The 24,782-nt window shown below is 46.4% G+C and overlaps 1 protein-coding gene and 1 long non-coding RNA gene across 2 annotated transcripts; one reads left to right on the top strand and one right to left on the bottom strand.

Annotated features, from left to right (window-relative positions):
* The first annotated feature begins 1,222 nt into the window (after positions 1 to 1,222).
* On the top strand, positions 1,223 to 23,372 carry CARD8 (caspase recruitment domain family member 8). Its single transcript, XM_084761339.1, has 8 exons — positions 1,223 to 1,376; positions 6,826 to 6,988; positions 11,182 to 11,405; positions 13,401 to 13,663; positions 14,150 to 14,275; positions 15,098 to 15,239; positions 20,995 to 21,039; positions 21,664 to 23,372. The coding sequence occupies exons 1-8, from the start codon at positions 1,280 to 1,282 to the stop codon at positions 21,954 to 21,956; spliced, it is 1,353 nt and encodes a 450-aa protein (XP_084617465.1). The 5' UTR covers positions 1,223 to 1,279; the 3' UTR covers positions 21,957 to 23,372.
* On the bottom strand, positions 21,213 to 21,651 carry LOC311585788. Its single transcript, XR_014775352.1, has 2 exons — positions 21,530 to 21,651; positions 21,213 to 21,318 (listed from the first exon to the last, which is right to left on the bottom strand). It is a non-coding gene; the product is annotated as an uncharacterized lncRNA (long non-coding RNA).
* Positions 23,373 to 24,782: the final 1,410 nt, after the last annotated feature.

Raw genomic sequence — 24,782 nt, forward strand, 5'->3', positions numbered from 1 at the left:
AACCCAAGATGGTTCGGGAGGGCCCAAATACTTGGTAAATGGCCAGACCCCGCCCCCAAAAAAATCCAGTGACAAATGCATTACTAAGGTTGGGTATTTAGTTCCCTCTGACTCTGGCTCCTCCCTTGATCTCTCCGTTCCTCCTTGTCCTTATACATCATTTTTACCCTGTCCTTCCTGGGTCCAACCACTGCTATGTAGATCCACATGAGGACAATGGCCGCCCTGGCTAAGAGCTTTCCTGGCCCCCTGTCCTCAGGCTCATCTTATTCACAACAGTCCCTGGGTAATAACTGTTTGCAAAGGTTTCTCCAGGAGTGAATGGCAGCAATTGCATGATTAACCCAGCACGGCAGTTAAAAGTCTTTTTCTGGTACATGAAGTCAACCTGCAACCTGCACCACCATAAACCCTAGGCACAGTGCCTAGCCCCACTTCCACCATCCCCCTCCCCCAGGAAACAACCAGTGAGAGAAAACAGCCTGCTCTTCTTCTCTGTCCAGAGGGAGCTAAAGAGGAAACCTTAGACAAGCTGAGAAAACCCTGACTCACCATAAAGGTGAGCACACCTGCCTGACAGGCGGTGGTGGCACATGCATTTCATCCCAGCACTCAGGAGCCAGAGGCAGGTAGATCTCTAAGTTCGAGGCCAGCCTGGTCTACAAAGCAAGTCCAGGACAGTCAAGGCTACACAGAGAAACCCTGTCTCGAAAAATAAACAAACAAATAAAAAACAGCCAATGGAGAAAACAGAACATCTGCAGGCATCATTCCCCTGCGACACTGTGAAGAACTCACTCACTGATACAGTTCCCTCTTCTGCCCTGTAAGGCCCAAGCCCCCTGCACCTGGCCACACAGTATGCACTCCCCAGGTGGGACAGAGTCGTTCAACTGTTCTGATCAAAGGACAATCAGTTCCTGGAGATGGTGCTCTGCTATCCTCTTATTTCCGGGTCTCTTCCACCAATTCTGATCAAACATCCATTTCCAGAGCAGACATGTCTGGCAGAGGCAGGAGCTTACTGGCCTGCTGCATGAAGGGAGACTCCAGCATGGAGGGAGACCTGAGGAATTCCCCGGAAGAACCATGCATGGAGGGAGACCTGAGGAATTCCCCGGAAGAACCATGCATGGAGGGAGACCTGAGGACGTACCCGGAAGAACCATGCGTGGAAAGCCTGACCGCGTACCCGAAACAACCATGCGTGGAAAACCTGACGGCGTACCCGGAACAACCATGCGTGGAAAACCTGACGGCATACCCGGAACAACCATGCATGGAGGGAGACCTGAGGACGTACCTGGGAGAACTACACATGCAGCCATTATTCGAAGCCTTTATCAGCTTGAAAACAGCTCTGCCAGACAAGACGAGTAAGTACAAAAAGAGCCCCACTCACCACTGCTGTGACCCCTTCCTCACCACTGAGCCCTCCCGCCAGTGTTCTCACGGCGGGATAACCTCCTGTCAAGAGTTCACAGGCCTCGGATCTGGGTCCTGGGATCCTCCTCAAACTATGGCACCAGCCAAGGAAAATATAGGCAGTAAACTTCGAACCCCTACCCAGACTAGCCGATGGACAGGACATTCTCCACCGTTGAGTGGAGAGTGAGATCTGACTTTCACACGAACTCTGGTGCCCCATCTCTGACCACGTCCCCTGGATAGCAAGTTACCAAGAAGAGATTCGATACGCTAAGAGCATATATAGGGGGAGGAGGTCCCCCTCAGTCATAGACATAGGGGAGGGGAGTAGGGGGGAAGCGGGAGGGAGGAATAGGAGGATACAAGGGATGGGCTAACAATTGAAATGTAATATGAATAAATTAATAAAATAAAATAAAAAGAGTTCACAGGCCCCAGGAGAGGCTGAAAGGCTTGCAGAAGCTCCTAACTGACGCCTAGGTCCACACACCGTCCTCTACACACCTGCATTCTCAGGCCTCTGTGAGGGTCCCACAGCCCCTAAGAAGCAGCAATCTGATGCTGTAGGGGGAAGAATCTGACATTCAGAAGAGCTCTGAGGGGTGAGCACAGGCTTAAAGCCAGCTCCCAAAAAGGAACACTTGGTGACACTGAATCTAAAAGCCCAGGCTTTGGAGGTGGACAGAGGCAGACTCCAGTCCTGGCTCTAGCATCCTGGACTTTACATCCCTCTGTCTCCATGACTACATCTGGAAAATGGTCGGGGTGGTGGTGGCCCATGCCTTCAACCCGAGGACTCAGGAAGAAGAGACAGACAGCTCTCTGTGAGTTCAAGGCCAGCCTGGTGTACAGAGTGAGTTCTAGGACAGCCAGGCCTACACAGAGAAACTCTGTCTTGAAAAACAAAAAGAAAAGAAACAACAACAACTTTAAGAAAGTGGAAGGGTAAACAGCTGTCTCGTTGGGCTGTAAAAGGAAGGAGATAATCCAAGTCTAATGTCCAATAAGTGTTGGGTAATTATTAGTACAAGCTTGTGTGGTTGCTGTTGCTGTTATTATAGCTCGCAACCCTGTGGGACAGATGCTCAGGGTCACGCGTGAAGGAGCTGAGGCTCGGAGAGGAATGGAGACTCACACAGAGGGGGACCAGGGGGCGTGTGTGGACATCGTGGTCCTAGAGCAGGGCTGTTTCCCAGCAGCACCTGTGGAAGCCTCATTCTCCCCCATGTGACCATGGAGCAGGGCATGAGTGTGAGCAGGTAGGGCCCCAGGAACGCTCCCTGGCTCCTAGTGCTGCCTCTTTCACAAACACACAACCACTGTCTCCTTCCCACAGGACAATCCTTGAAAGTTATCAGCTATGGGCCAACTGCCTGTGAGGGGTTCTCTAAGGAGCCTGCCTCCCCCAAAACTTCAGAGCTCAGATGATGAATCTTGGGGACCCTCTCTGCTGTCAAAGAAGGAACATGTTGGATGGATGCCTAGTGTTAGCCCCACACTTCCCACATGTTCGTCTGGTTTTGTTTTTTCAATGTTCTCTGCGTATGTGGTCTAACTCCTCTGTTTTGTCTTTCAGTCTTGATATTGCATATTCTGTTTGATCCTTTCTACTTGTGAGGCTTCCCGTTGAATTTACCAAATAGGTATTGAGTTTTCAATTTCCTCTTCATTTCAGCTTGAGTTCTCTTCAATATTTATATCTTTGCTGGATTCGGCTTTTCAAATCCTGAATTATTATTTTTTTTTCTTTTATTCAGCCTTGTGTGTGTGTTTTCTTCACATCACTCAGGCCTCTATTCTCCTTGAGTTCACGCGCTCTTCAAGTTCACAGAGCTCTTTGTCTCTGATGCCTTTAAACTCCTTAACTCTTCGAGGTTTACGATTGATAACTAAGTTCTGTGTCCCGGTTCATCTAGGTGATTCTCACTGAAGAACGTTTCCATGGACTGGTGGGTTAGGAAAGGGCAAATGCCGTCTCGGCTTTTCACCTTGCGATTGCAATAAGCACACGGTTCTCTTCTGTTGGTCCTGTTTCTGATATGGACACCGCAGGCTGGACTGAGTACCATATAACTTTCATGCCTCGGTTGCACAAGTAGCATTTGAACGCACTGTCAGACAAGAACAGTGATGCTGTTTCTCCCCCAGGGGCGTCACAACACCTCCTAGTATTATGAAGCCTAACCAGAATAGAGGAGAGGAGACTTCATGTCTTTTCCAACATGGATTCTTTAAGTCCTATAGCAAAAAAAAAAAAAAAAAAAAAAAAAAAAAAAATATATATATATATATATATATATATATATATATATATGTATGTTGTGTCTTCACCAATAGGGACTTACTTCTAGTCATGGTAGACTGCTAAGAGCGACAGCAACAGGCTTTGTTTCTCTGCTTCCCCCATGACCAGTAACTCTTTGGGAGGTTCTCCTTGCCTGGCACTGGAATTTCCCTTTTATAACTCATATCTTCTGAGGAAAGAACTGTATGCTCATTGCTCAATAGCCTACGTTTATTTATAGTATACTTTGATTAGCTTACAAAGTGCTGTGTTTCTAGGACCTTTAGTGCATTGTTGGTTTTGGTTTACTCCGCCCCATACAGTCCTCTCCCCTGTCACCAATCTATGCCCATTTCTAGCTATCAAAATGTTCTACTCTGCTCTCCCCACTTAAGACCACTGTATCTCTTGGGTGGCCAGAGCTGGTGGCTCAGGCAACTGATCAGGATTGAAAGAAGAAAGAGGAAAGGGAGCCCAGGGTTTCTTCTCTAGGAACTGGCTGTGGGAAAAAATTTTAACTGACCACAATTTTCCTATGGCTGAGGCTGTAAAAGTGGATTTAGCCAGAAACTGCACGGGGGGGGGGGGGGGGGTAAAAGCAGGCTCTTTGAACTGTAGATAGGCCTCTTTGTGGAGGCCTGTGAATCCTAAAAGGCTGATGATAAAGCCCTGAGCCTGCTAGTTTATATGTGAATCTACAGTGAAATGAGAGAGAGAGAGAGAGAGAGAGAGAGAGAGAGAGAGAGAGAGAGAGAGAGAGAGAGAGAGAGAGAGAGAGAAGCCATTCACACACACACACACATTCAAGAGAGAGGGTGGGTGAAGTGAAGCATCTTAATTTCAACTGAAGCTAAGCTTCCCAGTTTCAACGCCCCTTATACTTCTGAGAAAAGGGAATTACCTCATACTCAAAAAAGGGCAATTAATCATGAAAACAGATGAGTTCTAAAATACAACAGGTTTACATGTTTTAAATCTAAACATTTCTTATCTAAGCATCCATTACATAAGTTCACAGTGAGTTCAGAGTGACAAGGCCTAAGAGTTTCAAGAACACATGACATCAATTAGGACTGACCCAACTATACATTATCCAGCTATCTCTTAGTTCGTAATGAGTTCAGGACAATAATTTTATCTGTCTTTCATTCTAAGAAGCAGAGGAAATTCACACATCTCTAGGTAGCCCCATTCTTTCTAGGGTTCATGAGAAGTTTAAACCAACTTGTGTGTATTTATGGTGAAATACCAGGCTGCGTGGTGCCATCTGGGGCGGAGGCTTATCTGAAGCCACAAATCTGCCACAAGGCTATCCCTAGTGAGGTATCTGGAGGTCCGCACAGGTATTCGTTGCAGCCATAAACTCTCTAAAATTGTTTTAGAAGATCTAAGGAGAGATAAACCTGTTTTTGTTACGATCCCAAGTGTGGGATGGGGAACGGTCTTGTGAGAGAACAGGCAAACCTCCTCGAGCAGGAACATGATTGTTGCCAGCTGAAAGAACCATGAACAGACTCTGGGAGGAGATGTATAAATGAGCCCAGAACTGGAGGCGGGGCTTTTTGGAGACTTGGGATAGATTTGACTGTTCATCGCTGCCCTTCAAGACGCTCCTAGAAAGAACCGCTCGAGGGAAGGCTTCGGGGCTCCTGGCTCCTGCTGAAGTTCCAGGTTCTGGTTACCCCAGGTTCCAGCAGAAGAAATCCTGCTGATTATGCCAGGAGAATCATTCCTTGGAACTGATATCCTTATGGTTTTGTTACTGTATTCTTTAATCTTCTTTTCCTATTGTTTCAGTTAGTTGGGTTATAAGTGAGGTACTCTCAGTTAATAAGTTTGTAATAAAATATATTTGTTAAGAAAATTGAGCCTACAAGTATCCTCAAACAAGATCCTGTAGGAAGTTTGCTCAATCAGAGCTGGTCAATACCCAGAAGGTAACAGTTCACACCAGTGCCAGGTGTTTTTTCTTTTTGATTTTTCGAGACAGTTTGTGTAACCTTGGCTGTCCTGGACTTGCTTTGCAGGCTAGACTGGCCTTGAATGTAGTCTTGGCTGTCCTGGATTCACCCTGTAGACCAAACTTCCCTTAGATTCACAGTGAACCACATGTCTCTGCCTCCCTGGGTGCTGAGATTAAAGGCATGCATCACTATGCCTGGCTCTAATGCCTCATTTAAGAGAGACCTAGCAGTGCACAATTGACAGGGTAGTCAGAGGTTGGAAGCAATTCTAGGGTGCATCACGGTACAGGCCTTGTAGAATACCAGATCCCTTCCAGAGATCTCTCATGCTTACTCAACTCCCCCAAATCAATGGCTCCTGACAGCATGTCAGAGACTGGAAGCATTTCTGGAGGTGCATCATGGTACAGACCTTCAGAATACCTGATCACCTCCTAGACAGCCCACATGCCTAATGAGCTCCTTTAACAGTATGGCTCTTGGCATGCCTTGTATCCCTGATCTTTCTTAGACTTTTTTTAAAAATACATTTATTTATTTATTTATTTATTTACTTACTTATTTATTATGGATACAGTGTTCTGCCTGCATGTACACCTGTTGGCCAGAAGAGGACATCAGATCACAACTAGAGTGCAGAGGGAACACTGCTTCCTTTTCTCTGAGCCTTAGGGCCTGGTTCAAGGTGATAGTTTTGCACCTCTCTCGAGTCCTTCCCTTGCATCAGGCTCTGTACCAGGGCTCCCTGTCTCATTCTGAGCTGCTATGGCCTGGGAGTCACCGCCTCATTCTTGCTCATTTATGTTTTGAGTTAAGTTCTTTTCTCAACCTACCCATTGGAGGTAGGTTAGGGAAATCAACACTTCTGGACCAGTAGAAAAGGAAACACAAAGGCTGGGTTGGGAGCAGGTAGTAAGGTTTCTCAGAAGGCCAGCAGTGGAAACAAATGATAAAAATATGCATATGTAAATGAAAATATGCATATATGTAAATGAAAAAGCACGTAGCTATCCACAGAAACAGCAATAAAGTCTTTAGATACACTTCCTAGTAAGGCAACCAAGAAAAGAGTGAAGCCTGGGGCCAGTGCTTGCAAAGTCTGGGAATATAAGCCTGGACACATAGTAACCACTGCCTGGCCTCTTGTAGAGGAAGAGTCCACAAAACTTGGGCCCCTGGAGCTCTCCCATCCATCCGCGTCTGCCTCACCAAGAGACAAGCACTTGGAACCACTGGGGACTGAAGATGACTTCTGGGGCCCTACAGGACGTGTGGCTACTGAGGTGGTCGACAGAGAGAGGAGCCTATACCGGTGAGTGAGCTCTGCCTGGAACAGGCTAGCTTCCCACAGGCCGCTTTCCATAAGGATCGCCACAAATAGCAACCACCTAGTCTCCACTATGTCTTCTCCTCCCCGTGCCAATGCAGAAGGCTAAGCCAGGAATGATATAAAAAGTTTGAGTCGTTATAAAAAGAATGATCTTTATCACAAAGTTTTCCAAACATTTACAAACTGGAGAGCACAAGAACTTCCCTGTCCAATTACTCGGCTCCAGAAACCATTTTTTTCCAACTAGTAGATCACTGTCACAGTATTGTAAGTCCAAGATACCAGAGGACTTCACCCACTAACATTTCCCTGTGTATCTCCCATGATTCAGATAGGACCTCGCGTTCTGCAACCAGCAACCACTACCACACCAACCGCGCTGACATGAGTCCTTCATTTCATCTACGCAGTCTGTGCTCAACTTTGCTCGTTATCTGAACTGTGCTCTTTCTGGTGATTATTCTATTCATGGTGTAAACAGCATGGCTCCCTCTTTATATTTGGTCTCTTCTGTCGCTTAGGTTCCCCTTAAATCCTGTTGTCTCTGCACGTCTGCTGCACTAACAACCACTGTGAGCCAAGAACCCCTGAAGCTGAGGACATGGGGAGGGACACAGCAGCCCTGTCCCCCAAGAATTACAGTCTCATGAACAACGAGTCACTAATCACACAACCATGGTGTCTTCCATAACCTGTTACCCTCCTCCAATACTGTCAGTCCCTGTCCCAGCTGGAGGAACTGTCACTTTCAATTTCCTCACACAGAAACTGGCACTTGCCCACCCACCGGTCACCAAACAGGAAGCTTTGAGAAAAATCGTTGAAGAACTTAGTAAACCATTATGTCAGGGCCAAGGATTTATTATGAATATTAGCAGATAAACTGTCATTACAGGGAAATGTACACTTAAAAAATATAAACACCCACCAGCTGTGGTGGCACACAGATCTCTGTGAGCTTAAGGCCAGCCTGGTCTACAAAGCGAGTTCAGGACATCCAAGGATACACAGAAAAACCCTGTCTCAAAATACACACACACACACACACATGAGTACAATATCTTAGTTGTTTTTTTTTTTTAATGCAGGAAGCTAAATAAGAGGGTTACAGGTAGAGCTTCAGAGTAGCCTGTAGCTAGGAAGGGGATCTGAGAACTGAGTGGAAGGGACAGCTTGGGGACTAAAGTCCTGAGACAAGGGAGAAGTTAGTGACTTTCTCGGAACTGACTAGAATGTGCCTCCCGGCCCTCATTGCTTTCTCCCTGGGGAGAGGCACAGTAAGGGACTGTAGCACACTCCACTGAACGCTGAACTGCAGGGGTTCAACTCCACATATGGATCCAGAGAATAAGAAGTCAGCCACAGAGACTGCCTCAGAACCCCAGAACCCCAGAACCATCCGCGATCCTGCACCTCGCTCTCTTCCTCCACCAGAGCTCGCCACCAAGCCACTTGAACTGTCCTAGGCGGAGCCCAGTCTAGAACGGAAGGTAGACTCAGAGAGACACTCCGAACCTGTTGCCCTCTTGGCTCCCAGAACCAACAGAGGACCCTCAGCCAGGAATCCTGGGGGCTGTAACAGGTCCTCAGAAGCGAAGCTCCTGCCGGAGTGCCTGGAGATTTCAGTCATAAGTAGAACTCGCCAGCCAGGCCGTAAAACGTAGCCTAGAGCAGCCGCTGACAGCAACAGCTCCGCCACACCCTGTCCTCACACAGCAAGTTCATCAAGATCCACAAAGAGGCAAGAGATCTAGGTGGATGCCGAACCCCATAGGAGCAAGGGTGGCAAGGCGCCTCACCGCAAGGCTGCCTCTAGGGACAGAGGCAGCAAGCTGCTCCGGGGCCGCGGCAAAGGCCCCAGGAAGAAGCTATCTGCCCTACCGGCTCCACCTGAAGGTGCCAAGCCAAGGAACCCTCTAGGCCACTTTGCCAAGTGGTCCAGCAGCCCTTGTTCTGGAAATCGGGAAGAAGCTGATGTCCTCACTGAGGCCAGAGTCTGAGGTGCTAGCCTCAGCTAGCAGCTATGCAAAGGATCCCACCCTCAGTGAAAATCTATTGTGTCTTTCCCATTCCCTGCTGTCCAGCGGCAGTCTCTCCGGGTTCTCTTTGCATGTTGCCCACTTACACAGCTATGGCGCCGCCCTCTTTGGCCCAATAGACGGACCTCTGTCAGCAGAAGAAGAGGGCTTCTCAGGCTCCCAGTCACTGGAGGCCTTGCTCATGTCAGACACACTACTACCTCCTGCTGATGTTCTCATGACCCGGGTAGATCCTATTCTGTCTCAGGCTCCTACACCTCCGTTACAGGGAGGAATGCCTTCCTCTAGCAAGCTGCCTACAATGTGCAGGGATAAAGATAGTGCAGAGATGGAGGGACCGTCCAACCCATGCCTGGCCCAACCTGAGACGCTCCCCATGGGAGAGAGCCAACCCCTGACACTATTACCGTATTCTGCTATGCTTGCAGATGAGAGCGTAGCAGAGCTGTCCTCTCAGAGGCTTCACCCAGCAGCAGACTGGAACAGATGCTGAGACTCACAGCCAAACATTGGGCAGAACACAGGGAGCCTTGTGGAAGAGTTTCAGGAAGGATAGAAGGACCCTGAGGGGACAGGCACTCCCCAAGAAGACCAACAGAGCCAGAGAGCTTGGAGAGACTAAAGCAGCAACCAAGGACCATGCATAGACAGAACCCCACCCCCTACACATATACCTGTTGGTCAGCTTGGTTGTCATGTGGGTCCCCTGGATCATGCTTAGACAGAACCCCCGCCCCTACACATATACCTGTTGGTCAGCTTGGATGTCTCTGATATGGACACTATTGCATGATTTTCTATCACTTCTCCCTGGTGGGAAGAAGATGTGCTCAGTCCTTATGTGACTCCATGTGCTGTGGGGGGTTAATGGGGAGGCTCCCCTTTTCTGAGGGGTAATGGAGGGGGGAATAGAAGGAAGAGGGAGGGAGGATGGGACCTGGAGGACAGGGAAAGGGGGCTGTGATTGGGATGTAAAGTGAGTAACTAAATAAATAAGTTTTTAAAATATAAGAGTTGTTGTGGTCATGGTGTCTCTTCACAGCAATAAGAATCTAAGACAAAGAGACACTAGAGAGAAGTGCTCCCCTTTGAACCAGGTCTAGAAACTCTATGCATTCTCAGGTTAGAGTTTAAGGGAAAAAACCTGAGCCAGACCCCCACATTCTGTCCACTTGTGCCTAGAAAAGGGTGCAGTTGGGGCACAAGCACACTCTTGTTTGACCAGTGTAGGTTAGTGTTACCAGGAAGAGCATTTGGAGCCTGGGAGGAGTGTGAGAGAAGGAAGGATTTGGGGTGGTAGAGTTAGGTACAGAGACCTCCCTGTTTGCAGCCTGGGACAGTCGTCCCGCCCTTCTTCCCAGGCCTGGACTGCCAGGGTTACGTAGAAGGCTCTGTGGTGGCAGGCAGGGCTGTGAGGAGGAACAAGGAAAGGAGCCTGGGGCGTCTGGCTGAGGGTCTGGGAGATGAGCAGGAAGGAGGAGCATGTGGCTCAGGGTTACTAGCACCTGCCCGAGAGGCCATCTCAGGCTCCTCTACCCCAGACCCAAAGCAGCCCCTCACCAAACACCTTTTGTATTGGCCCCGCCCCTGCTTTGTGTTCCCATCATTTCTGGTGCCAGTGCTTGGCTGACCCAGATTGTATCATGTACTAGATTCGAGTGGGGAAGTGTGTCAAATCAATAAATGTCTATTATCAAAAGTAAAAATAAAAGAATACAAACACTGCGAACTGAAGGTGTGTCTCATTGGTAGAGCCTTTGTCTAATGTGCGGAAGGTCACTTGTGTGTGGTGCGCACACACATACACACACACAAACACACACACACTTGTCTATTTCAGCACCCTAGTCACTATTATAGGAATAACTAACTGCTCCCAGGTGTGTGTTACCTGTAGGTTTGCGTTAGATCATTCACAGCTCTATAAGCTGGTGTTGTCATTACCTCAATTACAGATGTGGAGACAGATTTTGGGGGTTCAATGACTTAGTGAGGGACCACATGCAGACAGCAGAGGAACAAGAACTCAGAGCCATCTGGCTGCAGCTGGCTGTGTCCCCAGCCCTGCCCTGGGTCTGCACATAGCAGATGAGCAGAGCCAGGTGTTAACTCAGTGTCTGTCTCTCCCTCTTCTAGAGTTCAGTTCCCTGGTGCTGGTTCCTACCATAACCCAAACACAGGACTCCACTTTGTGGTGACAAGGGCAGTGACAATCGAGGTTGGATTCTGTGTGTGGAGCCAATTCCTGGGCAGGACTCCCTTGCAGCAGAGTCACATGGTGGCTGGGCCTCTGTTTAACATCAAGGCTGAGCATGGAGCTGTGTCTGCTGTGCACCTCCCGCATTTTGTGTCTCTCCAAGGTAACCAAGGGAAATGTAAGGAGGAGGGTGGTGATAACGGCTGGACTTGACAGGTCACACGGGAAAGTGTAGGGTGGGGGGTGATGAGGAAATGCTTCAAGGTTTCCTTTATGAGGCAGACCAGTTTATGGAGGTGGTCCATGAGATGTTTTATCATCCCTTTTTGTCTGCTGTATCTTTTTTGAAGCAAATGTCTCCTAGGCCTACAACTATATTTCTCAGAGCTTTTGTTTGTAAACTTTCCACTAAGTCCCGAGTTGTTTCACATTCTGTCCACAAATACTTCCAAAGATCTAAGAACCTCGTCAGGTTTTTTACAGCAAAGATCCAGATCCTGATATAAATTTTCTATCCAGGTTACTTTATTTGTAGCTCAAACAAAACACCTGACCAAAGAAACTCAAGAGAGAACAGATGTATTTGTCTCACAGTTCAAAGGTGCAGCTCATCGTGACCTGGAAGCCTGAGGACATGGAGCTGCAGCACCTGGTAAACTTGTGTCAGCAGATAGGGAGCAGAGAACAGCGAGTGCTGTGCCCATGTGACTGACTCCATCTCACACAGTCCTGGATCCTCCTCCATGGACCGGTGCTGCACACAGTGGGTAGATCTTCCCAAATCGATTAACCCAATCAAGATTATCTCCTATCATACCCTGAGGCCAGATCCAAGGCAATTCTGGATATCTTCCCGTTCATATTTGAGATTAACCATTCCAGGGATCCATCCCGCTTTGTCTTCAGTGGACAGAGGTGCCCTTGGGTCTCTTTCATAACAGCAAACTCCACCCTGCAACAAAGAACTCAGTGAACACTGCTGAATCCCAAACCACCGAGGTTGGCGATGAGACCGCCTCAGAAAGCCTACTGACTGCCAGGTTTTTGACAGCAGCCTCTGAGGCTGTGTTCTTTATAGCATCCGTAGATGAGACCATCATGAACCTCCCCTCCACATCGAATACTCACCCAGCAGCTACCCAGGGACAAAGCCAAAGCTGCCTCCCATTGCATGAGTTACACTCACCCTCACTGATAGTGAAAAAGAGTTGATAGTTTTGTTGTGTTTTCATTGTAAGTTAATTAATAAAACTTAAATTTTTGTCATAGTGTTTCTCTTAAACAACAAAAAGTGAATACAAACTAAAGAGAGATCATAACCAAAGCAACTTATAAAAGAAAGATTTTATAGCGGCTTATAGTTTCAGAGGATGATTCTAAGACCTTCGTCGAAGGAGGCATGGCAGCAGGCAGGCAGGCAAGCATGGCAGCAGGCAGGCCGGCAAGCATGGCACTAGAGCAGAAGCTGAAAGCTAATGTCCTGATCGACAAGGAGGACAGAGAAAAAGAAAACTAATAATGGTTTGAGCTTGTTAAACCTCAGATCCCATCAGTAACACAGCTCCTCCAAAAAGGGAACACTTGGGGCTGGAGATATGCCTCAGTGGTTAAGAGCACTGACTGCTCTTCCAGAGGTCCTGAGTTCAATTCCCAGCAACCACATGGTGGCTCACAACCATCTATGATGTGATCTGATGCCCTCTTCTGGCCTCCTGGTATACATGCAGACAGAGCACTGTATACATAATAATAAACAAACCTTAAAAAAAAAAAAAAACAAGGGGGCTGGAGAGATGGCTCAGTGGTTAAGAGCACCGCCTGCTCTTCCAGAGGTCCTGAGTTCAATTTCCAGCAACCACATGATGGCTCACAACCATCTATAATGTAATCTGATGCCCTCTTCTGGCCTGCAGATGCACATGCTACTGTATACATACTAATAAATAAATAAATCTTTAAAAACAAACAAACAAAAAAACAAAAACAAAAACAAAAAGGGAACACCTCCTAATCCTTCCCAAACAGTTCCACCAAATATAGAGGCCCTTTCTCATTCAAACCACCACAATCATTCTAATTGATACGGTACTATTTTCCCAGCCAAGCATGGATCAACGGAAACACTGAATCTACATCTCTTGATTCTGTTCTTTCACAGAGGGACAGGTGGACAGCTCCTTGTTCTGTGTTGCTCACTTTCGAGAACATGGGATGGTCCTGGAAACACCAGCAAGAGTGGAGCAGAGTTACGCAGTGTTGGAGAACCCAAGCTTCTCCCCAGTGGGAGTTCTACTGAGGGTGATCCCTGCCATCCGGCATCTCATCCCCATCACTTCCATCACATTGATCTACTATTACCTCAATCTCAAGGATGTCACCTTTCACCTTTACCTGGTCCCCAATGACTGCACTATTCGGAAGGTGACACTGAGAGTCACAAAGTGGGGCCAGGGTGGGTGACAGAAAACTTGAGTTGTAGCTAGTGAGTCCCTTGAAGAGATTCTAAACTGGGAGTGTAAATGCTTTATATACAAGGAAACCGGGGGTGTGTGTACACTTCTGACTTCTTAGATCAGAGTCTCTCCCGTCTTTGATGCCCATTTACTAATCCCTGAACAGTCTTCTATAGCCTCTTTCCACCCACAAGAAGGAGGAAAATGTTCTTTGCTCAAGATGTATCCAACTCCCTTCTTATGTGGCCCTGGCCCTGTTCCCAAAATGAACATGAAAGGGGCCGATAATCCAACCATCTGTGTGTCAGAACAAAATATAGAAGGGTGCTCAGGAGCTGTCACCACCCTATCTCCTCCCCCCCCCCAAAAAGTACTAATCAATCAACTTGCCTCATTCAGACCAGATGTTAAGGCCCAGAAATCTAGCTAAATCTCTGACTGTAATTTTCCCTAGGCCATCGATGATGAAGAAACGAAGTTTCGGTTTGTGCGAATAAACAAGCCGCCCCCCGTGGACTCTCTTTATTTTGGTTCCCGCTTCATCGTGTTTGCCTCCAAGAAGTTGGACATCATCCCAGTGGTGAGCATCCCAGAGTTTCTGATGCCCGGCATGGGAAGCCGTGCAAACTGAGATTGGGGGGGAAACAATTGGGGTTTGTGATGAGCAAGAATACATCAAAGTTAGGTGGAAGTTAATTCACAGAACCCAACAAGAATGCAGACTAGGCCTCAGCAATTGAGGAATTAGATTCCATATGGCACAGCAAGGCGTCCTGCTAAACATGGAGAGAAGGCCAGGCTGTGGCTGTGTGAGCAGGACTGCGGGATGAGCTCTCCCTCATCTGTGTGTGTTAGGGTTTGAATCTGACCTGTCTTCTACAGTGTAAATGTTTAATAAGTATCTGGTCCCCAGACAGTGGTAGGGTTTGGGGGATTTGAGGAAACAAATATGTGAGCCTGGCTATCAGAATCAGGCCATGCTTGTCAGGCCTGAAGGATTATAGACGTGCCCTGCTCCCCACCTCAGACTTGCAGGTTCCTGGTTTTCTGGGGTGTAATAAGCCATGCCACGAGTTCCTCCAGCCAGCAATGAAGCCACAGTTTGGACGCATTCCCCACCATGAAGCCGAACAACAACACAAACCTTTCCTTAGGTTTCTTCCTGTCAGGTTTCTGTCAGAGCAATGAGAAAAAAAACATCGCGATTGGGGGCCCAGCTTGGTCCTTAACCCTCTGAGTAAAGATGTTTATTTTTAAGTCTGTGGGTTACCTCAGTGCAAAGAGATACCCAGTGTCTAATGTGGTGTGCAAGATCAGGAAAGTATGGAAAGTTGTGGAAAGCCCTCATTCGCATGAGTAGAGGCTTCCCACACAGCACCCCCGATCTTCTCCCTCCCCCCAGGAACTGGAGCTGTGCTACCGGAGCCCTGGGCAAGCCCAGCTCTTCTCTGAGATCTCTGTTGGCCACATGGATTCAGAGATTACAGTGGAAATGAGAGAAAAGAAGCGAATGAAGCGCATATGGGAGGCCCTGCTGAAGCCAGGTGAAGTTAGCTTAAGACCAGAGACCTCAGAGGTCGGACAGAAGCAACGAGTGGTGGAGGTTGGCGTTGTTTCTTGGTGCCACAAGACTGCCAGCTCATTGTGTGGGTTTTTCTTGAGCCGTCACAGGTGGTGTGAGCACATTTTAAACAGTGATGTGTGTTAGTCAGTGTTTCCCAATTCTGACAAAAAAAAAATACATGAGGAAAAGAAAACTTTAAAAGGAGAAAAGTTTGTTTGAACTCAGGGTCTTAGAGCCAAGTTTCAGTCCGTGGTCAGCAGCCTCCACCTCTTTGGGGCTGAGGTGAGGCAGAGTGTCATGGTGTGGGAGCTTCCACGTGAGAGGGGAGCTGATCATGTGGTATCTCCAAAGCAGAGAGAGAGGGGGAGACAGAGAGGGAGCGGGAGAAGAGGAGAAAGTGGAGGAAAAAAAGAAGAGAGGAAGAGGAAAGAAAGTCCACGAAATATAGTTTCTTCCAGGACACCGCAGTGCCTGCACACTCTAGGTTTTCCAGTACCATGGCTGTCTTTTCTCTAAAGTGTATTTTTGCTTCTGTGGACTTAGTTACCTGAGTCCTCTATTCTATTCAGTTAACCTGCCTGTCTGTTTTATGCCAATTCTGTGCTTTTTGTTTTTTTATTATTAATTGAAATGAGGTCTGACGATGGTTTCCACAAAATCCTTTTATATTCAGGATTACCTTAGACATCCTTCGTCTCTAGTGTTCCACATGTATCTCAGGACCTTTTTTTGATACAGACTTTCTCTGTGTTATCTTGGCTACCCTGTACTCTCTTTGTAGACCAGGCTGGCCCAGAACCCACAGCGATCTGCCTGCCTCTTGCCTCTCAAGTGCTGAGATTGAAGGTGTCCGCCACCACGCCTGGCCTCTCAGGACTTTCTTTTACCCTCTATCTGTGAAGATTGTCCCTAGACTCTTGATTGGGACTGAGTCCAGTGTGAAGACTGCTTTTGGTAGGGTGCCTGTTTTCACAATATTAATTCTTCTGAACAATGAGCATGGCTGGGTGACTTCATCTTCTAAGGTCTCCCTCAGTTTATTTCTTTGACAAATATCTTAAAGTTGTTTTGTGGAGTTCTTTCATTTCTATGGCTAGGTTTTCTGGCCACCATTTTGTTTGTTTGTTTCTTTGCTATTTTAACTCATCAATATTTTCAAGCTGACATAGACAAGTGAAAATAGGAAACTTACTTGAGTGCAGAGTATAGTCCTAGCCCAGCTTTTATATGTAAAAATAAGATAGTGATAGATACAAGACAAAGATATTATATTATATGGAGTTTATTAAATGAGCATGGGGGGAGAGGGAAAGGGGGAAGGGAAGGGGGAAGGGGTACCCCAGAGAGCGACAGAAACAGGAAGAGAGTGGACAGAGACCATGTGGAGGGTGACTGAAGAACTTTTTTTCCTATAATTAAAAAATGAGGAACATTGGTTTGTTTTATATAAGGTAAGTTAAACTATATAAATGTAGGTTCATTGGAAGCAGCTTTTGGCTGCAATGTAAAGGGAAAAGAGAGAGAGAAAAAAAAGCAATATCAACAAAATGTCCAGATTATATAGTAAAGGAAGGAAAAGTTCTGCCCTGGAAGTTCCAGGTAGAGGGCAGAGTATGTCAGCCAAGTCCTGCAGCAGACAGGGACCGAGGGGTGCTGGGAGAACCTGCAGCTGTTTGTCCCGGGGCTGAAGCACACCATTTCAGCCTTTTGCAAATGGGTAAAAGGTGAAGTAACCATCTTAACTACTTCCTGCTGACAGTAGGGCAGCGATAAGGGTTTAAATGGCTGAAACGTTGGCCAGGTTCCAGAAGAACAGGCGGTTGCATTTGCTGTCCAGGGTCTGAGAACATCCGCAGCTGGGAAGAGCAATGCAGGTCCAGCTGACATGATCTGTGAGGTTGGATGGGACCACTTTGGGTAGCTGCTTTGGTGATGTGCCAGATGTAGGAGGGCTGGCAGGATACTGAAACATATGTAGGCAGAAGACAAAGTTAGCAGGTTAGGGAGAAAATTCCCTTTAGGTGTACATGTGAACCTCGTGGGAGAGCAAAGAAAATGTCTGGACATGGGAACTTCCTTCCACCTTACCCGATTGCTGGCAATAATTAAAAGGCTTTAGTTTTAGATCTGTCCAAGTTTGGTCACAGAGGCATGTAAGCTTAGAAGCCCTTAATGTGGGCGTAGGGACTTGAGATTCTCAGAAGGCATCCCAGAGGAGCCTGGAAAGGCGGCGGATGGACTGTTCTCTCCACGGGCAGCAGCAGCAGCAACAGAAGCAGAAACAGCAGTAGCGGTAGCACTGTTTTCACCCAGTGAGAAAAGTCCTAGGTGTAGGTTAGCGAGAAGAAGCAGCCAGTCATGTAGACCAGGATTGTCAGCTGGTGTTGCGTGCAGAAATGTGGCAATTGGGTAGTTAGAGGGAAAGGGGAGTTCCAAAACCAGTGAAAAGGGGGGGGGGGCGGAATCCCACCCTCAGAGATAGACTGGTTAGGACCAAGAGGCTCTAAAATTGTTGCAGTATAGCAGTATACCATGTGGCTGTCTCAAGATGGTGGAGACACATGGCAGGCTACAGACCAAGTGGTTCACATGGCTGCTATTTAAAAACATCTGTGTTACAAACACATATACACACATATATGTTGTAAATAAGCATTTGAACTTAAATTTTAAACATCATACCCAATAAGCAATTTATAAATCTTTATATAAGAGTTCACAGTATAATCTTAAGCTATATAGCCTGGAGGTACAGCTTTAATACCTTATTAAAGAAACATTGCTTTAAACCCTATATTTTATTTTATTTTATTTTTTGTATTTTGAGACAGGGTTTCTCTGTGTAGCCTTGGCTGTCCTGGATTCACATTGTAGACCAGGCTGGCCTCGAACTCACAGCGATCCACCTGCCTCTGCCTCCCAAGTGCTGGGATTAAAGGTGTGCGCCACCACACCCGACTAAATCCTATCTTTTATAAGTCTAGTTTTAAATACAGGACAATAATTACACAAAAACCTTAATTTAAAAGCACCTTTAGAGACCTATTGGCTTATGCCACTTGCTGCTTAAAATGGCCCCAATTCTAACTTACAACTTTAAGTCAGCCTTTTTGTTACAGATGTTAAAAATTTTTTGTTAACCGTCTTCAATAACCAGTAATTTATAAGGAAAGTGTACAGAACACAATAAATTTATACATTCAAACATATAGTGGCCACATATATTAATATATTTTTAAATAGACAAAACTTTCTCTAGATGTAATTTCAAAGGAAAAATACCTTGTCATCTGCTGAACCCAATCGATACAGGCAAGATCTGGGGCTTTCCAGCGATGTCCCAGATCAGGATTAAAAATGTACCATACTTGGGGGCCAGGTTTTCGGCCAAACTGCAAGCTGGAAAAAGCTTTCACCAAGGCCAAACAGCAGCCACCCCAAAAGCCCTGCAGTTCCTGTGTCCTCCTGGTGTTTGTTCAGTGCACATGGTGGGACGTTTTAAAAGACAGGGAGGGAGTAGACAGACCTTAGCAGTCCTTAGTCACAAGAGTCACACAAACACAAAAAAGGAAACAAAGCACAAATTGACAAAATCAGACTTCCTGGTGTGCACAGGTAGTAAGACATTGGCATCTTGCCATACTGCAGGAGCGACCCGCTTTGTGTCCCAGACTTGAGGTTGTCTGTCCCGTCCCTCTGTCCGTCAAAGTCTCAATCAACACTATACACATACACAAAACAGTCGGACAAAAAAAAAAACCCACATTCATCTCTCTGATTTAAGAGGAAACTGGCTCAGCCACCCAGGACAGCATTCAGTAGTCTGATCCAGTAATAAACAGATGTGAGGCTCTAAGTCTTCCTGGTGGGGGTCAGAGATCCACTCCTGATAGGGACTGAAGTCCCCCCACCCCCGTTGAGGCTCTAAGGCCTCCCTGACGGGCTCAGAGACCCCCTTCTGATGGCATCCGAAGGCCCCCCCCCCGATGAGGAGGACAGAGACCCGCTTCTGATGGCATCTGAAGCGCCCCCCCCATGAGGCTCTAAGGCCTCCCTGACGGGGACAGAGACCCGCTTCTGATGGGGACCAAAGTCCCCCCTGATGGGATCTGGAACATCTTCCAGTCTCCCACAGCCATAACTATACAGCATGTCTGCTAAGTCACTCCTGGCTACCATACCTGAAAACACGGAGCTGCGGCACACACACATACACAGACAGTACACTTACACAGACACACACTTACCACTTACTGGCCAGTGTAGGACTCTCAGTTCAAGGTCCTGGAGGTCTGGGGGATCCTGGTGAGCCCCCAAATGTAGCACCCAGATCGTCTAGATCACAAGACCCCAGAAAAAGACCACCAGGACTCGATACTGATGCAACATACACAGGGTCCTCTATTACGGCTCGAGCTCAGACCACAGCCTTCCTGATGCAACAGAGTAGGAGAGTGACCCAGAGCTTCGAGGGCCATGGGCTTATAAAGGGGAAAAACTCTAAATGTGGTTATGGGTCACAGGAATGTCGACCTTCAGGTGGGTTGGGTGGAGGCTGGACCTCAAGGGGAAGTTGTGGGTCACAGAGATGTTGACCTTCAGGCGTATTGAGTGGCACCTTAGTCTTGAGGGGAAGTTTTTTGTTTTTTTGGGTTTTTTTATCTCAGAGGAACATTGGGAGCAGATTATATCTAACTGGTCTGGTGGCATTTCTGGAGACTGCTGGCAGGTGCAGTTTATGGCAGTATGTGGTCATCCCCGGAATGCAGGGAGAAGGTCACCCAGAGGACAAGTTCTCACAGAACATACAGACCATAGCAATAGCTACAAAGCATACAGAACATGGCATTAGTTTGGTCCTTACGATGTGCTATTTAGCTAACGGAAGCAATGTTGCTATTTCTCTTCATGTTAAGCCAACCTCTTCCACGTATTTTTCTTTAACTCTGTCCTTTGGGACTCGTTTAAGATCTAGTGTGGGAAGGCATTCAGGTATGGGAAAACTGTAATCTTGGCCCACTTGTATCCCCACTCTTACAGCTTGTTTCTAATATTCACGGTGAACTCAGTCAGTGTCTTCATTAGCTGCTCTGGTTTATCTGCAAGTCAGTGTACATCAAGCATGGGGTGTAATCAAAACCATCCTTCCTTCATGCAGGTGGAACCAGGGCTTCCAATATCGCAAACTGGGTCCTTGTGCTGGCTGCCCTGCACTGTCAGGGCGCAGGGAATGCAGAGTCTTCTCGACCCTTGGGGCTTACTCATGGCTGCGGTTTATTAATGTCCTTTATATGCGGTTTAAATTCACTCACAATTCCCACGTGCTCTCTTGCTTCATCTTGATTCTGCCATCAAATCCAGATGACTAGTCCTTGACATGTGGCTGGACAAGTTCAAACAAGAACAAAAAAAATGTTTTGCTTTGTTGTTGTTTTTTTTCTTAACTAAAAATTAGATTCCAAACGTTCCAAGCCATCCAGCAAGGGACTTGGTTAGTTTTCTCTGGGGAATTCAGTCTAGGATAAAGCAGAAGCTGTGATCTATTGAGCATTCACGTCTCTTCCTTCTGTGTGCTGAAAGGCTCAGGGACTAAGATTCCCGGTATGACTGAGAAAATTAAATAAGAATTTCTGCAGTTTGTTCTCGCAGTCTCAGGCATGGGTAGGGAGTTCACAGAGTGCACTCAGTGTTGGTGTGGCAATCATGACACATGCTTCATCTCTCCTCTCTCCCAGGGGACCTCAGACCTGCACCGCCCTGGACCGCTCCAGTTCCCAACGGTTAGTAAAAACTGTAAGAGGCCTGAGAAGCCAATGGTATTCTGCTGGAAGATCATCTGCTCCTCGAGAGAAGGGCAGTGAGAAAGGAGAGATGCTCATTTGCAAGCCTCACAGGGACAGATGGGAGAGGTGCATACCCAGGGCAGAGTTCCTCTCAGGCCCCTTGGTGCGTCCCATGGTGACAATAACTCCACCCACTCCCAACCTTAATGTCCAGGCATGAACCCCTCCCCCCAGTGAGGCAAAATTCCAGACTAATAGCTGGCCTCAAGAAATGACCTTCCAGAGCTAGAGAGATGGCTCAGAGGTTAAGAGCACTGGCTGCTCTTCCAAAAGTCCTGAGTTCAATTCCCCACAACCACATGTTGGCTCACAACCATCTATAATGAGATCTGGTGCCCTCTTCTGGTGTGCATGTGTACTCGCAGAGAGAACACTGTATACTTAATAAATAAATAAATCTTTAAAAAAAGAAAAGAAAAGAAATGACCTTCCAGAGGAAAAAGGGAGACAGAGGTGCAGATGAAAAGCAGAGCTACATGAAAAGAGCAAGGAGTGGACAGCCAGTGGGAGACTCTGAAGGAGCAATCCTTTGCTCAGTGCCAGTCTCATTTTCATCCCCAGATACTGCTACCTTGCTGCACTTTGTGGACCAGCATCGGGAGCAGCTGGTGGCCCGAGTGGCATCAGTGGACTCTGTCCTGGACAAGCTGTACGGTAGGGTGCTGTGTGAGGAGGATTATCAGGCAGTGCGGGCTGAGGCCACCAACCCGGACAAGATGAGGAAGCTCTTCAGTTTCAGCTCGTCCTGGAGCTGGGACTGCAAAGACCAACTCTACCAAGCTCTGAAGGAAACCCATCCTCACCTGATCAGGGACCTTCTTGAGAAGTCACACGGGGTCTCTGTGGGATACTGACATCTTAGCAGCTGAGGGATGAGCACTCTCCTTAATGTCCTGGCTCTCCCTGAACTTCCTTTGGTCCTCAGTTTCTCTATCTATAACCAGGGGCCATCTGAGTTACCTTCCTGTCCACACTGTTTCCAGGACATCTCTTTGGGACCCAGATATTCTCTCTTGGCCTTCCCCAGGCAGATGTTCATGTGTGGTGAGCATCTCAGAAAACACCCAGTAGACCTACCAAATCAATACAGGCCTTGTCCAGCCTGCTCTATGGTCAGAATCACCAGCCTGGAGCCAACCTGACCCACCATGACACAAACAGGACTGAGGAGGTAGGGAACAGAGACCAAGAGATGGTACTTTTCCATGGAAAATGAATGTCTTATAGTGAGGCCAAGAATTCTGGGGGCACTGTTTGACAAAGTTCCAGTGCCCGAACAACCAAGTGTCCTTAAGGCCTGCTGACAAAGTCCTTGGATTGACCCTTTACTGCAGACATTCCTGTAAGAGGGTTCTCTCCAAAGCTAGAGTTGGAAATTAGTAAAAGCTGATATTCATAAAAACTAATAAAGTCATTGGTGCTTGCCTGGGAAAATACAGCTATGCAGAAAATTGAGTCTTTTATAAAACTTACTCAGATTCATTGTTAGATTGTTAACAATGTTTGATAAATGGATTTTAGAAGAATTAATAAAGAAGAAAATTTTAGGAAAACTTTGAAAGCTGGCAAATTATAATTAAAATCATTAGGTCTTTATGTTCAGCTTCAGAAACAAGTTTAGAAATAAAAGAGATTCTGACTATGCCATTATCAACAGACCTTGGTGCCTACCTAGAAGCAAAAGAAAACAGTTTTAAAATTCTAATGTTCCTTCACAGGATTATAATAAAGATAGAAATTGCATTGAAGTAAAAGTTCATGATGAGGTTAAAGGAAGACATTGGAGACAGTCCTAAAGTCCTAATGGTTTTCTATTCCTTATAAAACCACAGTAAAGATAGAAATTATATTGATATAGAGGTTCAAGACAAAGTTAGAGAGACAGGCATGTTGTCTCAGTGAGCTGCCTGCCCTTCTGAGTAAATGTGACAGGCCAGGACTTTCTTATTGTTATGGAAAGACAAAAGGACAAGCTACTTCCAAGCAGAAGGCTACATAATATTTTTAAATCATAGCTTTATTTTAAATATAAAATAGAAAAAGAAAAGATTAATTAAGGGTCAGGAAGACAAGTTTAGGTTATCAGGTGGAGGGATTGGTCTATTAATTATATGCCAGCTTAAAACAAAATCAAATAGAGTTGCTTTGTTTAATACCTTCTGTAACCGCAAGGCTTTACAATACCAACCATTAGGAAGAAAGTTTTAAATAAAAAGAGAGCTGATTTTATCCTACAGTTAATTTTTAGTTCTCCGGAAATTTGCTGTTTGCTTGCTTTGTTCCTCTTGTTCCTATATGCTTATGTAACCAAAAAGATTTCAAGCTGTGTAATCACTGATTAAAGTTTTTAAGGAAATGGTTTTGTGTATTAATAAAGCTTACAAAAGACACAAGTTGTCAGAGTATGTAAAGCCACCAAGGCTTCTTCTCTGTCCCATCTCTCATCAAAAGAATTGAATGGTGTCCGCGTCTGACTCTTTCTTCCCTCGTCGCTCTTACATGTGCACCATTCCTCCGGGCCCGACCCATCCTGAGCTGGACTCCGGCAGTCTTATGAATAGGAAAGGGAGGGACCTTCTTAAACTTATATTGTGTGCTCAGAAACAGAGGTATAGGAAAGACAGGTGATGCAACATGGTATTCTCTGCCAGAAACACCCCAGATTCAGTGCACACTGTAAATTAATCTTGGGCAGTTGCATATGCAAAAATCTTTTGTTCTTGTCAAGATTTTGACGCCCCCGACATTTAGTTACATCATCTAATATGGAGATTTGAGGGTAGGCATACGGTTATTGTGTACTTTAAATTCTGATTTCCTGTCTAAATGTCGTGTAAACTCTGCTCCCCATTGTCCCCCTGATATGTCAATAAAGCAGCTTACAGCCAATCAATGATCAGAGAAGAGACTAGGGCTGGACTTCCTGCCAGCCAGAGGTGGAGGAGTTAGAAGAGGAAGTAAGGGATTCAGCCATAGGTAGAGGTCCAAGGAAGATCAAGAGGAAGGAGCTGGAGCTGAGGAAAGCAGCAAAGTGCAAGCATCACCCGGATGTTTCCTGGGAGTAAAACTAAATAACATAGAGGGTTAAGAATAGCCTTGTGTTGTAAAGCCTAATTTTAAACAAATATGAGTCTCAATTATTCGTGTGATAGCTGAGTTAAGAAATTAGCTAAGAGATACAGACACAGTTTTATAAAAAATAACTTCAGCATTCAATGCACAGCTTAAGACACTGATGCACAGTGGTACAGAGCAGTCAGCCTGGCTTCTCCCTGTCTCCCACCTTTTCCTCTGCACTCTGCAGGTGCCCCAGCTCTGCTGTGTGAATCTCTGAAGCTCTTTCTCTCTTTCTCTCTTGGAATACAACATTTTCCTTGTTCTAACTCCTGACCTTCACTGGGTCACAGTCAGGCAGCTTCAGCCCAGACCTCTTACCCAGAATCCTCTAGGGTTTTTATTTGGTAAGAGTTAATTTCAAGTTTTGCCCTCCCTCCCTGCTATATTGACTTCATCAAAAGTTTAGAAATAACTTAAAAACTAAATAAATTGTGTAGTTACAGGTGAAACCAAGGTTCTTAAACCTGCATGACACAAATAACACACTGGGTACATTTGTAAATAGGTGAAAAGGCTAAAATATAAATCACTAATTATACATTTAATAGTCTGAGCTTCTTACA

The sequence above is a fragment of the Acomys minous genome, assembly GCF_964271855.1.
Source record: "Acomys minous genome assembly, chromosome: 16".
In the NCBI taxonomy this organism is placed as follows: domain Eukaryota; kingdom Metazoa; phylum Chordata; class Mammalia; order Rodentia; family Muridae; genus Acomys; species Acomys minous.